The 13,709-nt window shown below is 40.0% G+C and overlaps 1 protein-coding gene across 3 annotated transcripts in view; it reads right to left on the bottom strand.

Moving 5' to 3' along the window:
- The window catches only part of DNAJC2 (DnaJ heat shock protein family (Hsp40) member C2), a 25,369-nt gene extending 11,660 nt beyond the window's left edge, over window positions 1-13,709 (bottom strand). Inside the window, exons 1-5 of one of the 3 annotated variants that reach the window (XM_019940539.3) lie at window positions 13,483-13,709; window positions 11,428-11,618; window positions 8,521-8,596; window positions 2,458-2,556; window positions 1,261-1,402 (exon numbers count right to left, since the gene is read on the bottom strand). In XM_019940539.3, the coding sequence (XP_019796098.1) occupies window positions 1,261-1,402; window positions 2,458-2,556; window positions 8,521-8,596; window positions 11,428-11,618; window positions 13,483-13,546 (572 nt within the window). In that variant the 5' untranslated portion in view covers window positions 13,547-13,709. The remainder of the gene's footprint in view (window positions 1-1,260; window positions 1,403-2,457; window positions 2,557-8,520; window positions 8,597-11,427; window positions 11,619-13,482) is intronic. The other 2 variants (XM_019940540.3, XM_019940541.3) reach the window with 2 other exon arrangements.

Below are 13,709 nucleotides of genomic sequence, written 5' to 3'. Positions count from 1 at the left end.
TGGAACAGTGTTCTAACCCTCAGGTTATCTTCAGTTCTGTAAATTACAGGGTTGTAGCAGCTGCCAAGCTGGCCAGGAAAAACAGGCTCTAACGCCACTTTTCAAGCTCACTTAGTCCTGCCCCTAAACAGGCAGTACGGAAGTGACCGGTAGGCCTTGCCTTTTAAAAAATGTGAATAATCACAGATGGAATAGATTTCCACCCCCTTATCGCCACCACTTTCCCCCTAAGAGTCAGACTTGTAGGTTCAGCACTTCACCCACCATCTCTAAAAGGACCCTGAGTTTGCTACTGACCCGTGTTTTTCCACTCTGTGAAACCATCCCACAAAAAAACATAATCCACTATATATATATATATATATATATATATATTTTAAAACCACCTTCAGCACTGTTACAAAACAAATGTGAGGAGAAAGGGTGGAGGAAATAATTAGTATGCATCAAACTGCTAATCAAAGTGCTTCTCAAACTTAGCTGCCCATTAGAATCACCTGGAAGCATTAAAAAAACCTACAGGCATTCCAAACCAATTAAATTAAAATCACAATTTCTCCAGGTGGAACCCAGGCAGCGGGAACTGTTCAGGCTCTCCAACTGATTCCAATACGCAACTAAGATGCACTCTCAGGAAACCTTCCAATGCAGATGGAACCAAAAAATGTAGATTATTGGTTCACACTACTTAAAAACTGATTTTAATGAAATAAATTACATATGCTTTAATCTTAAATATAAATCATCCTTTGTCAGAGAACCTTATGATAATCAGACGCTCAAAAATAGAACAAAAGCTTTCCTAAATGATAATGGGCCAAATGCAGCAGTGTACCCATTAACAAAGGGGAAGGAAAGAATGGGAAATTACTGTCACTTAAGTATCAGCATCACACTACATAAAGTCAACCATCGTTCCCCCAAAGGAAATTTAAAAGAAAAACATCCCATGAGTTGTAATTTCACTAAGGAAAGGAAGAACTTCCATTTAGAGAGCAAAATAAATTAGTAGAGTAAGTTCACCAGAGGCGCTCAATATTGTAGAGGATGAGGAGGACAAACACAAAACTATTACTAGCTATTACTAGAGGAAAAAACCAGAAACTTGGAACTACAAGAAGCCAACCAACAGAGCATCATAGCACAACCAGCCTCTGCATTCAGTTCAATTAAAGCTCATTTTTCTAAAAAAAAAAAAAAAAAAAAAAAAAAAGGCCAGCCAATAGAGCATTATGATCACAAGGGGATGCCTTAACGCACCTGGAATTCCTTTCAAACACTGGGGAAAACACTTCAAAGAAATTGTCCTTTGCTTCACTTTTAGAAGGAACTGAGTTATCAAAAGTAGGATCTACACTGTTAAATGCTCGTCTTTTCACTGGATCAGATAACATTTCATAAGCTGAGGAAAAAAATCATAAGGTCACATCACCACAATGCTACATTTTTTTCTTAAAAAAAGTTATTTTTCATATTTAAAAATTTTGTGTGCTTGTGGGGAAGGGAGGATTTAGGTAATAGCTCTAGCACAATGGGACTTAAGAACTTCTTTAAGTACCTCTTCTGGAAGGCAAAGGACAAAACAATAAACACTCAACCACTTTTTTTTTTTTTTAACAATCCGATGTTTATTTATCAAATTTCATCAGTGGAGTCATCGACCGGCTTTTAAAATAAGGGCAGTTTCATTATAATAGCATACTTGGCAAACCATATAAGTCCAGAAACACTCAACCCTTAGGAAAGCATGACTCTGAGGAAAAAGAAATAGCTAGAAGACTAACTGTTAGATCCCAAGGTTATGAAAGATCAAAGGATCTTTGACATCCTGAGCACTATGTATGAGTGGGTCAACAAAGAATAAGTTTGAAAGGTGTGTATACAATTTTTTAAAAATTAGCATCAAACTGTAAAATTACATTTAAGGAAATATTTAGGTATGGTGGCTCCCTCTCTTAATTTGCTTAATGAGGATATGGCTATTTAAATATCCATTGATGGCTGGGGAGGAAGTTGACAGAATCAACTTCTTCATTTAAATAAGCAAAACGTCTGAGGAACAGTTTAGCCCCGCAAAGTGTCTGAAATGGGAAAAGATCTTAGTATTCTCATTATTAAACGTAACAGGTATAAGAATTAACTCTAGGATGCGCTTCTCAAAAGAACCGCCTGGAGAATCTTGTTAAAATGCAGACTCCAATTCAGGAGGTCTGGGGCAGAGCCTGAGCTGCTGCAGTTCTGACAAGCTACCAGGGTTGCTGATGCTGCTGGGTAGGAGAGCCTCACTTTGTGCGGTGAGGCTCTGGGGGAGATTACCAGAAATAACCAGATGTTAACTGAAGATGTTTTAAAATGTTATGGTATAAATGAAGTACAATACGCATAGGACACCTAATCCCAGCAATTAATACATAATCTTCACTAACGGAAATTTCTGACTCTAAAGCGTTTTCTTACCTTTAGTTATGCAAGTGAAGTAGTCATTATCTCCTTCTTTTATTGGTTCACCAGCTGCTTTCCGTTTGTCTGGGTGATGTTTTAAAACCATTGCTTTATCTACAAAATAAGTCAGATTTAGATAATTTGTCCTTTTAGGCATCAAAGCTAAAAATAAAGATGAGCTAAATAGAGCCATTTCTAATAGCATAGTATTAGTTTAAAAAATATTTTCTCCTACAGTAAAATATATGCTTATTAAACAGAAATTAGAGAAATTGAAATAATTATTTTAAGAACTGGCCAAAGTGCCAGCACCCAAAGACAAGTGCCGTTCATATTTTGGTGTATTTCCACACAGACTTTTTCCCCCTTAAGCATATGCTTTCAAAAATGTAGCTATAATCATTTTATATATACCAATTTAAGTTGTGATTTTTTTCAGCTTAACATTACAGCAGTTCCATTTTCCACGCTGTTGCAAACTCTTCAAAAAATTTTAATGACTACTTAATACAGTATTTCAAGTAGATTTACCATAACTTATGTAACTGTTTCTCTACTGCTGGATATTTAGATTGTTTCCAATTCTTCACTACTGTAAGTTAGTCAATTTGAATCATTTTGTAGAGAAGTATTTTTCCATATTTAGGGCTCTTTCTTCTTAGGATATACTCAGAGAAGTGAATTAGTGACTGAAAATGTAGGAACAAGTCCCGTTCTAAAAGTCATACCACTGCACACCCCTATGGGAACATCCTTTTCACCACAACCTCAACACTGGACCCAATTATTTAAAACATGATTATCACTGGTGCTCAACAAATTTTTTGCTGTTCTTTATTTCTACCCTTCATCCTTCATTTATGGAGGAAAGAGAGGCTGTCTCAGTTTTTTCTTCTTAGTTTGTGTGAGTCACTTTACAATGACTAATGGCGGCTGTCAACATCTACTGAGCATTTAATATGTGCCAGCATATTTTTTTTTTTTTTTTTTTGCGGTACGCGTGCCTCTCACTGTTGTGGCCTCTCCCGTTGCCGAGCACAGGCTCCGGACGCGCAGGCTCAGCGGCCATGGCTCACGGGCCCAGCCGCTCTGCGGCACGTGGGATCTTCCCAGACCGGGGCACGAACCCGTGTCCCCAGCATCGCCAGGCGGACTCTCAACTACTGCGCCACCAGGGAAGCCCGCCAGCACTATTTTTATCAGTTGATCTTCTCAGTAACCCGCTGAGGAAAGTACTATTAGTTTCTCCCTTTTACAGATGAGGAAAATGAGGCACAGAGAGGTGAAATAACCATTTAACCTCTATGCAACCTGTCCAAAGTCCTGGCCAAGTTGGGCTCCAGTCCAAGCAGCCTGACTCCTAAGCCTGTGCTTGTATGCTGCCTCTCCTAGTCAATCATGTTTGATGCTAATGCTTTCCACAACTGCTGTGATTATTCTTGTTGTCAAAAAACATTCAGTTTAATTTATATTTACTGATCATTTCCTTTATAATTTTATTCTGGTACTTATAAATGTAGGTCTTTCATTCTGCAAAAGTTTGAGATATATGTTTCTATTTTAATATTTTCTACGGTCGGAACTGAAAAGCTTATTTTTTTTTCCAAAGTCCTAATACCATCTGATAATCCTCCCTTCTCTACTAATTTGTGACGCCTCCTTTATCACAGTAAATTTTACCAGGGTCTGTTTCTGGTTACCTATTCCTGTCCCTGGATTATCTTTAAAATGACTATAGCTTTCTAATTTGATGGTAACTTCCAAAAACTGTGTATTATTTTTGTGTATTTTTCTTGCATCTGGCTACCTGACTCAGCTCTTTCAGTTTTTAGGTAGATCCTATATTACCTACAAATAATGTATTTCTTTCTTTCCTTCTAATAGTTCTCTCTCCTTTAATATCGTTAATTCTCTGACCCAAACTCCCAAATAGCATAAAAGTAAGGGGCAGGTAAGCTTCCCCCATGGGTTTTTATGGTAATATCACTAATGTCACACAGTTAAAAGTTTGTTGGCAGTGAGTGTGAAATACTTATCTAAGTAGGGAATTAACTGCATTTCCTTTCAAAGTTGTATTTACCAAAAAGGAGTGGATATTAAATTGTACTATATGTACTTTCACATTCTTCTTAGGACATCACACTGACATATTTCCTAAGAGAAATCTTGTTCATGGGCATTATTCTTTAATATACTGTTGAATTCAATTTGCTATTTTTTTTAATTAATTAATTTTGTTTTATTTATTTATATTTTTGGCTGTGTTGGGTCTTCGTTGCTGCACACGGGCTTTTCTCTGGTTGTGGCGAGCAGTGCGCGGGCTTCTCATTGCAGTGGCTTCTCTTGCTGTGGAACACGGGCTCTAGGCACGCGGGTTCAGTAGTTGTGGCTTGTGGGCTCTACAGCGCAGGCTCAGTAGTTGTGGTGCATGGGCTTAGTTGCTCTGCGGCACGTGGGATCTTCCCAGGCCAGGGACTGACTATCAGGCTTGGAAGCTAAGTAGCCAGGAACAATAATCACACCATACCAGACAGTTCAGTGGTGTGATGACCCCACCACTGTTGGGCACTGCAGGAACACAGCACAGGCTCCTCCCATGGCCAGTGCTTGGGGAAAGCTATAGCTTCTCAAGGCGCTGCTCTTCCACCCCTGCTGTCAAAACAGATGCTGTTCAGCTCGGCCTAACTCACATCGGTTCTCCTTTGAAATGCTGAGGAGTAAAACCTAAGTCACATGCCTACAAACATTCTCTATCTCAAGTCGTATCTTTTTATAATAATTCAGGCAACTTTTCTTCTTTATTTGCAATTACTGTCTGTTACATTCATTCTGACCTCTTCTTTAGGGAAATCTGACATCTCTTTATTCTTTCCTTCTGAATCTTGGGAGCATTCCTCAAGGCTATCCTCTGCTTTACTTTGTTTTCTAATTGTACGTCAGCCTTTCGAATTCTAAATGCTGCTCTCCTGTTTTTAGTTTCCAGGCAATTCTACTTTTTTCTCGCTAGTCTCTTTCTGCAGTGCCTATGCTGCTCCCACCCCGCCCCCCGCCCCCAAGGCAGTGTCTTCATATCTCACTGACAACATGCAGCAATTAAGTTTTCTTTTGAACCTGATTATAAAGTCTGAGACAGATGATGTATGTCTCAGTTTTCTGTTGGATAGTCTCCTCTTATGCTACAATGTTTTTTTCTTCATTGACTTTTCCACCTAATCACCTCTAGTCATTCATGTACAGTAGGGCATCCTGAGATTCTCCTATATTCTGTTCCAGGGGTGGGGTTGGGAGAGGCAAAAGATGTCACCCAATATTAAAAATAAGGCAATAAAAAAAAAAAAATAAGGCAATGGAGGCCGAAGAACAGCTGTTGTGTATATTTACTGAAATTTCAAAGACCTACCTCTCCGCCCTTCCCCACCAAAGACAGTTTCTGGGATGTTTTGAGGGTACATTAGCAAATGGGCTTTTATTGTACATTCATATTTCTATTATTATAAAAAGTCTCTGATTTTTTTAAATATTATAGTTGATTTACAATATTGTGTTACTTTCAGGTGTACAGCAAAGTGATTCAGTTATATATATATATATATATTTTTTTTTTTTTTCTGATTCTCTTCCATTACAGATTATTACAAAAAGTCTGATTTCAAATTTTTAAGAAGCATAATATGAAACAGTTTTCAGTTTAAAACATGGGAAGTATTTTAAGCTAAAATGATTAAGTTTAGAAAGTTCAAATCAAAGATTTTACTTCCATGTAAAGAATAGCAAACCTACATGCACCATATGCCAGTGTGGCAGTTTTTCTTCAAGAAAAACATTGAAATACCACTGTTAGTACTCAAGTACTTTCTCTTAGCCCATCATTCAACTTTTCTAGTATATTCTTTTCAGATAATGCAGAAAAGGAAGAAAAGACCACTTACTTTATCCACACATAATTGAATCCCTAATTTTCATTATAGCAATTCAAAATATCAATAAACAAAATTAAAACTTTTTACAAACTATTATGTATAAAATAAGCTGTAAGGATATATTGTACAACACAACAATATTTTATAGTAACTATAAACGGAGTATAACCTTTAAAAATTGTGAATTGCTATATTGTACACCTGGAACTTATGATACTGTACATCAACTATACTTCAATTAAAAAAATAAATTAATTAAATAAATAAAATGTAAAAAAAAACCCACCAACCTCCTTTATGTGTGTGTTTGTGATAGGATTCAAGAACTAGAAGGATCTCAACTGTCATCAGTCTTACATTATTATTAGGTTTGTCTGTGCTAATGATTATAAATTTGCAAAGAATAACTTTGTATTTTTACTTTTGGACAAGATTTCAGAGAGCAGTAAGTAGCAACTGTCTATTTTACAGTGACAGAGGAAAGAGAACAACAGTCTGCTTCTGAATAAATACTGAGAATATTCAGCAAGGTGGCAGAGAGTGAATCGCAAACCCACATAACGTTAATAATCTGTACAGTCAGGGTGCAAAACTTCTGGCAACAGAATATTCAAAAATTAATCTCGGGGCTTCCCTGGTGGCGCGGTGGTTGACACTCCACCTGCCGACGCAGGGGACACGGGTTCATGCCCCGGTCCGGGAAGATCCCACATGCCGCGGAGCGGCTGGGCCCGTGAGCCATGGCCGCTGAGCCTGCGCGTCCGGAGCCTGTGCTCCGCAATGGGAGAGGCCACAACAGTGAGAGGCCCGTGTACCACAAAAACAAAACAAAACAAAACAAAAAAAACTCTATTATCCCAATAAAACAAATGGACTTAACAGAAGCAAATGGATGTTTCTTTTACAATTATTATACATTTTTTATCTTTAGAGAAAGAAACAATTCCTTCACCTTAAAACACCAACTGCTTTCCTAGCTCTCAATCACTTCTGGTTCTTTCACAAATTATATGTGTCAAGAAATATTTGGTATCTGTATGCTATTGCAAATACTTTTCCAGGGCAAATGAATTTTCCTGGCATTATGTATATTGCAATGACTATTCATACACACTAACATATGCTTAATCTAAAATCATGCCAGCTTTTAAAGAAATCCAATCATAGGTCTAAAATAATCTCATCAATTCCTTCACCTTGTTAAAAAGTATTTCCTGTGACTTTCCTAAATACAAGAATTAATGAGAAAATTTTGAGTTTATCTACTAAGGCTCAACTAGCATTTTTCAGCGTGAAGTAGGTCTCATTCAGTCATCTTCCTCCAAGTGCAAGACTTTCTCTGTCCCTGATTCCCTCCTCCTTTTCCATATGGCCACAATCTTACCTCCTCTGACCTCAATATCCATTCTCTAGAGTAGAGGGCAGAACTCTGTCCTAAGACAAAACAGAAAACTCATCACCTTCACCTCTTTCATGAAACTTTACTAATCAGGTGAACCGAATGGTGTGTAAGGAATTACGTCCACAGGACTGCAAAGGACAGGACAGTTCGACAGTTCACACCACTAAGGGGATGGTGTTTCATAAGGCCTATAAAGACTGGGTTGCCAACAATTCCTGCCCCCGTCCCCCCGCCCCAATTTTTAACCTTGTCAATGAAAAGAACAATGAAACATCAGATAACTCTTTCTTCCACAGAAGACACAGGGTGGTATCAACAAAGATGTGACCTAAGATCACAAAAGAATATTGAAAAATCTAAGTAACAAGGCAACTTCCACTAAGTACAGCTGGCCATACTTCCAAGGGGAGGTGAAATATTATTTTTTAAAAGCTTGTTATTGGAATAGTGTTCTTTATCCTGTCACACACACACACACACACACACACACACACACACACACACACACACACACACACACACACACACACACACACACACACACACCTGATTTCTTGTTCCTAATGAGAAAGTCCATTCATGAGACTGCATTTTTCTGGTTTTGAAGGTAAGAGACTGTGGTTACACATCATTATACCATAGAACACATGTTAAATCTAGAGTTATGGCTATAGACTATGATCTTGCATATCTTTTCAAGAGGATAACATTTCCTATACCAGATATTTGATTATTTCAAAATAACTAAGTACTTACGAGCTGCTTTAATCTGTCTCTGTGTAGCTTTGTATCTTACATGGCCGAGTCCAAGTACTGCATAATGATCTTGGTTCTGATAAAGACACAAAATGGGAGTCAAGTTTGAAATGAAGCCATATATCATATTCCTTGTGTTGGTACCCTAAAACAGTTTCCCAAAGTGAGACTCTCATAACAGAAGTCTAGTGAGATGTTCCATATAAAATGGGTTCTGGGACTTCCCTGGTGGTGCAGTGGTTAAGAATCCGCCTGCCAGTCCAGGACACATGGATTCCAGCCCTGGCCCGAGGAGATCCCACATGGTACAGAGCAACTAAGTCCGTGTGCCACAACTACTGAGCCTGTGCTCTAGAGCCCATGAGCCACAACTACTGAGCCTGTGTGCCACAACTACTGAAGCCCACACACCTAGAGCCCGTGCTCCTCAAGAAGAGAAGCCACCGCAATGAGAAGCCCATGCACCGCAATGGAGAGTAGCCCCAGCTCGCTGCAACTAGAGAAAGCCCATGCGCAGCAACAAAGACCCAATGCAACCAAAAAATAAGTAAATAAATGAATAAAAAAAAAATAACAGGTTCTGAGGTCATGGAAGTTTGGGAAATGTGGACCATTGTATACAGCCTTCTTAATAATCTGTACGCACAGAAACCAAACAAAGGCTCTGAGAAGTCCTGCAATTAAAAAAAAACAAAAACAAGCAGACGGAAACCTATATAGCCCAGCATTTTCCAAAACTTGACCAAAGAACTCTTGGTCTTGTATTTCTCTTAATACATATTAATATGCTATGGGCATCCTTAAATCAAGGTACAGCCAGGAAGATTTCAGAACTGAGGGGAGCATTACAGTAGTCCCAGTAGGTTGGGCCAGTGGCAGTGACAGGACAGGAGCCGTGGAGCAAAGAAGGCTGGATGGAAATTTTGAGAAACTGGGGATGAGGCTTCTCTGGATAGGAAGCACCTGCTTTCATTTCTGCTTTGGTTAACATCCTTACAAATCTAGAGATTGAGGTAGCACCTGAGTGAAGGCTCCTTACCCAAAGGGTGTATCTAGTATTGGAGAATGAGTGGGGAGAAAGAGGGCTTGAGGGCATAAAACACAGGAGAAAAAAGTCAAATAGGGTTGACTGGTTTTCCTTTAAATTCAGGACTGCAAACTCCCTAAGGATGTGCTCCTTTATTATGTCTGGCACTCACACTTTGTTCCAGTTGGTTTGCTTTTCCACTCCCTAAGACTATTATTACGTATTATTACATACTTCAGTTCTCTAGTCTTTCCTTAAACCTCACAGACCCTGCTCCACCCTCTCATTAATGGTCTTGCCTCCTGCTTAATGAAAAAATTTAAATTATCCTACTCAAATTCCAGCATCTTTCTGCCATCTTACCTGCACCCATGCATCTTTCCCTTTCCCTCACCATTGAGAAAGCCTATCCTACCGAGACAAATTACTCCATCCCTCCTGGTTCTGAACCACCTTCTCTATGTCTCTCAAATGCTAGCATCTTTCAATTGTCTTCTAAATTTCAACTGGATTATTTTCATCATTGTACGAAGAAGCTCTGTTATCTCTCATCTTTAAGACCCTCCCATGACCCCACTTCCATTTCTTTGCTGCCCATCAAAATTAAACTTCTTGAAAAAGCCATCCACAGAACATTTTTACCCCCTCTAGCATTCATTTTCAAACCACTCCAATCTAGTTCTGCTCTGTCCATTCTCACCCCAGGGGCTATGAAGCTGCTCTCTTCAGTATCAATTTCCAGCTGTCAAACACAAGATGACCCAGCTGCCTTCACTTGACTTCAACTCTCAGTGGCAGCACAGCTGACTCTTTTCTTGAAACGTTATTTTCCTTTAGTTTCTGTGAATCCACTGTTTTCCTCCCATCTTCCAGTAGCGTTTTTCAGCCATTTTGACTGGCTTCTCGAAGCCCTGCCAAGCTCAGTCCTCGGGCTTCTTTCTCTCTATATACTTTGGTCCAAGGTGACGGGACCCATGCCAGGGCTAGAAGACGGTAGGTGCCCTGTAAATGCTCGCAACTCCCCAGTTCATTCTAGTGTGGACTCCTGAGCTCCAGATGCAGAGACACGACGCTCCCCACAAAATTCCTTTTCCTGCAACCCTGTGCTGGTGACTGACACCACAGTCTAGCAGGTGACTCAAGCTGGGATGATCACGGGTCTTCCCAATATGTTCCCTTCTCTTGGGCGGCACAGCCCAGGTCTCCAAGACCTGTCAAGTCTACCTCCCCGAAAAGCAAATCCGTCCCTTTGTCCTCAAAACTTGGCTACCAATTTAGTTCAAGCATCAAGCAGTCATTCGCAGGCTTGGATTACGGCACTAGCCCCATAAAGGCAAACTGTTCCCTTCCCCTCTGGTCCTGCCCTCCCTTTTCAAGCAAGTTTCTGTACTGCCAGGAGAACTACTATTCTAAAATTAGCTCAGAAACTTTTGATGACTTCTTACTGCCCCCAAAATAAAATATAAATTCCTTCCTTGCCATGGCATGAAAAGGACGCAACAGAGTTTCATCTAGACTCTGTTTTCAGTCTAATTTCTCACTGCCACCCCTCAATATGCTACTCTACCCTTCACCAATCCCTGAAGAGGCAGTGCATATTCTTTTACTCCTTTGTGTCTTTGCATATCTATTCCTTCTGCCCGTAACACCTTTTTTCCCTTCTTGTTTCATAAACTGTCACTTAACCTTTTAAGACCAACTCAGACATGGCTTTTTCTGGATTTCTCCATCAGAGATAGTATCCTAGGGCTACTGCTGTCCCACTCAGGGCTTAACAATAAACAGGTGCTCAATCAGGATTATTTTGTTGAAGCATCTTAAAACATGGCTTAATAATGGAAAACTGCCATCTGACCGAACAAGATTCAGATATTAAGTACCTTCCAGTCTTTGGGATCAAGTGTTTTCAGCATGGGAAACTCTTCTAACTGCAATTCTTCATCTTCTGATTCCTCTGATAATTCTTTCTTATCCTCCAGTTCCTGAAAAGAGGCAGAAGCATTTCTGTTTCTCCTCTTAACAAAAGCTTCAAACCATCTTCCCACAGGTTCAACTTGACAGAGTGTTGAGGCTGTGATTGAAAGCGTTAAGAGAGGCTTCAATGTATTGCATGGAATAAATCTGTTCCAAGGCAATAAATAAGATCAAAACAGTGACTGCATCAGAATATAATTTTAAAACCATCAACTGAGAAAATAACTGCAGTAATCCAGTTAACATGAGGGTTATCAATAAATAATCATTTCCTAGTATTTACAGAGAGAGATTCAATCAACCTCTTCCAGTTATCTGACAAAACAAGACATTGGGCAATGTCAACAATAAATCAATACTTTTCTGGGGATATGAAAGGAAGATGAGGAAAAGGGAGAGATGTTGCAAACTGCTTTCCTTTTAGACTTGTAATAAAGCGATAAATAATTATAAACTGTCAAGAGCCAGCCTCATCAACAAAAATCTAAAAATAACTCAAAATATCTTAATTATTAATACCTAAATTTAGATAGCTTTCAAAAATTTTAAGAATCCACTAGCAATGATTTTTTCTGAAAGACAATTTTCAAGCAGCTAACAGGAATTTACTAATGAAACTGTGCTTTAGTGGAACAGCTTTGAATCTGAAATCAGAAGCTCTGGATTTCAGTGCAGGTTTGACAATTAGTAGCTATATGAAATGAGTCAACGATGCCTTCAACTGTAAAATGGGAACAATACCTATCTTATCTGGTTCCTTGGAAGGATTGAATGACAAACGATAAAAGCACTTTCAAAGTCACAAACTGTTAAATAAATGTAAGTCTTTATCATTATTCCTGGAAAGTGGGGTAAGTCACTATATATGTGTACGTTAACAATTCAAAAAAGGTAGTTTGGGTCAGGAAAAAAGTGAACATCTTAATTTTAATTTCATATTTCAAATGAAAGCAAAAAGCTTTACTGTCTGGCAAAAACTCAGATTTAAGTCTTCCCTTGTACCTAATGGCCACAATTCTGTAAAAATAGCTGACTTTTCATGTTTTGTGTTGGGAAATTAAGATTTCTTCTATCATTCACAGGAGAGCATTCAAAAACACTATATTCAAGAAATACTACCTGTGTAGTGTGGGTGTGGCTTTCAAGAACATGACCTTTCAAGCCTTTCCCTCTACTTGTAAGATTACACAGAAACTTCTGTAAGCAGGAAAACAACACGTGCCGTGAGATATGTCCAATATCACACACAAGCGTCTGTATACGTGGCTATGGTAATCAATGAAATCACTGAAATTAGAGACCCTTTAAGTTTACAATACCATGACTGTCCTGGGCTATAAATCTAAGAACCTACAGCAGCAGGACAAATTTCACCCCCCCTTTTTTTTAAAACTGAAGATAGTTGACTTCCACAGAACAAGTTTCACTTAATGACTGCCTTTAAAAGTCTGTTTACACGGGTCTTACCACCAGCATACACAGTGGTGTTTTCATATTGAATATGAAGAGCAGTGTCTGAGTCGGGACATTTAAAAAACGAAGCCGGAGCAAACGTAAAAGGGGAGAGAGGTGTTTGAGCTCCAGCTGTAAGGCTTTGTAGGGCCCCCGGCACGTGGGGTGCTCGCTGTGGGCAGTCTCCTGCCGTAGGCAAGATGCTTATGAGAACCTTTTTAGGGTACTGGAGGGTTCGGTCCCGAACTCCTCCGCCCAATCCATGAGTCAGCAGCCGCGAGACAAGGAAGAAACTGCGGGGGCAGAAGGAAGACGCCCCCCTTCCTCCTTCCTTCCAGTCTGGGGAAGGACTTCTGAATAGCAGGGAGCAAAAAGACACTTGTCACGGCCCCACACTCTATAAGCTACTTGCCAGGGGCAAGGGTAGAGAGGTTTCGGGGTCGCCAAGGTGGAGGCCCGAGGCAGGGGCTGCTGAGGCTAGACTGAGCAGGGGTTGAGTGGGCACGTACCAGAGGTCAGAGCATGGGTGATGGCGGTGCCCCGGCCTTCTGCAGCGCTTGGCAGGAGCAGCATGATGACGCCAGAGCCAGCCCCGCGGGCGCAGCAGTTCCCGTCCCAGGCGGAGGGCTCTTAGAGTCCCGCCAGCTCTACCTCCCCGTCCGAGCCTCGCGCCTTGGCTCTACGATGTCCAGGAACCGGCGCATGGAGACGACCAATAACTACTTCCGGGATGAAT

Source organism: Tursiops truncatus, chromosome 9, assembly GCF_011762595.2.
Source record: "Tursiops truncatus isolate mTurTru1 chromosome 9, mTurTru1.mat.Y, whole genome shotgun sequence".
NCBI classification, from domain to species: domain Eukaryota; kingdom Metazoa; phylum Chordata; class Mammalia; order Artiodactyla; family Delphinidae; genus Tursiops; species Tursiops truncatus.
The sequence above is the reverse complement of the archived record's forward strand: the minus strand, read 5'-3'. Positions and strand labels throughout refer to the sequence as shown.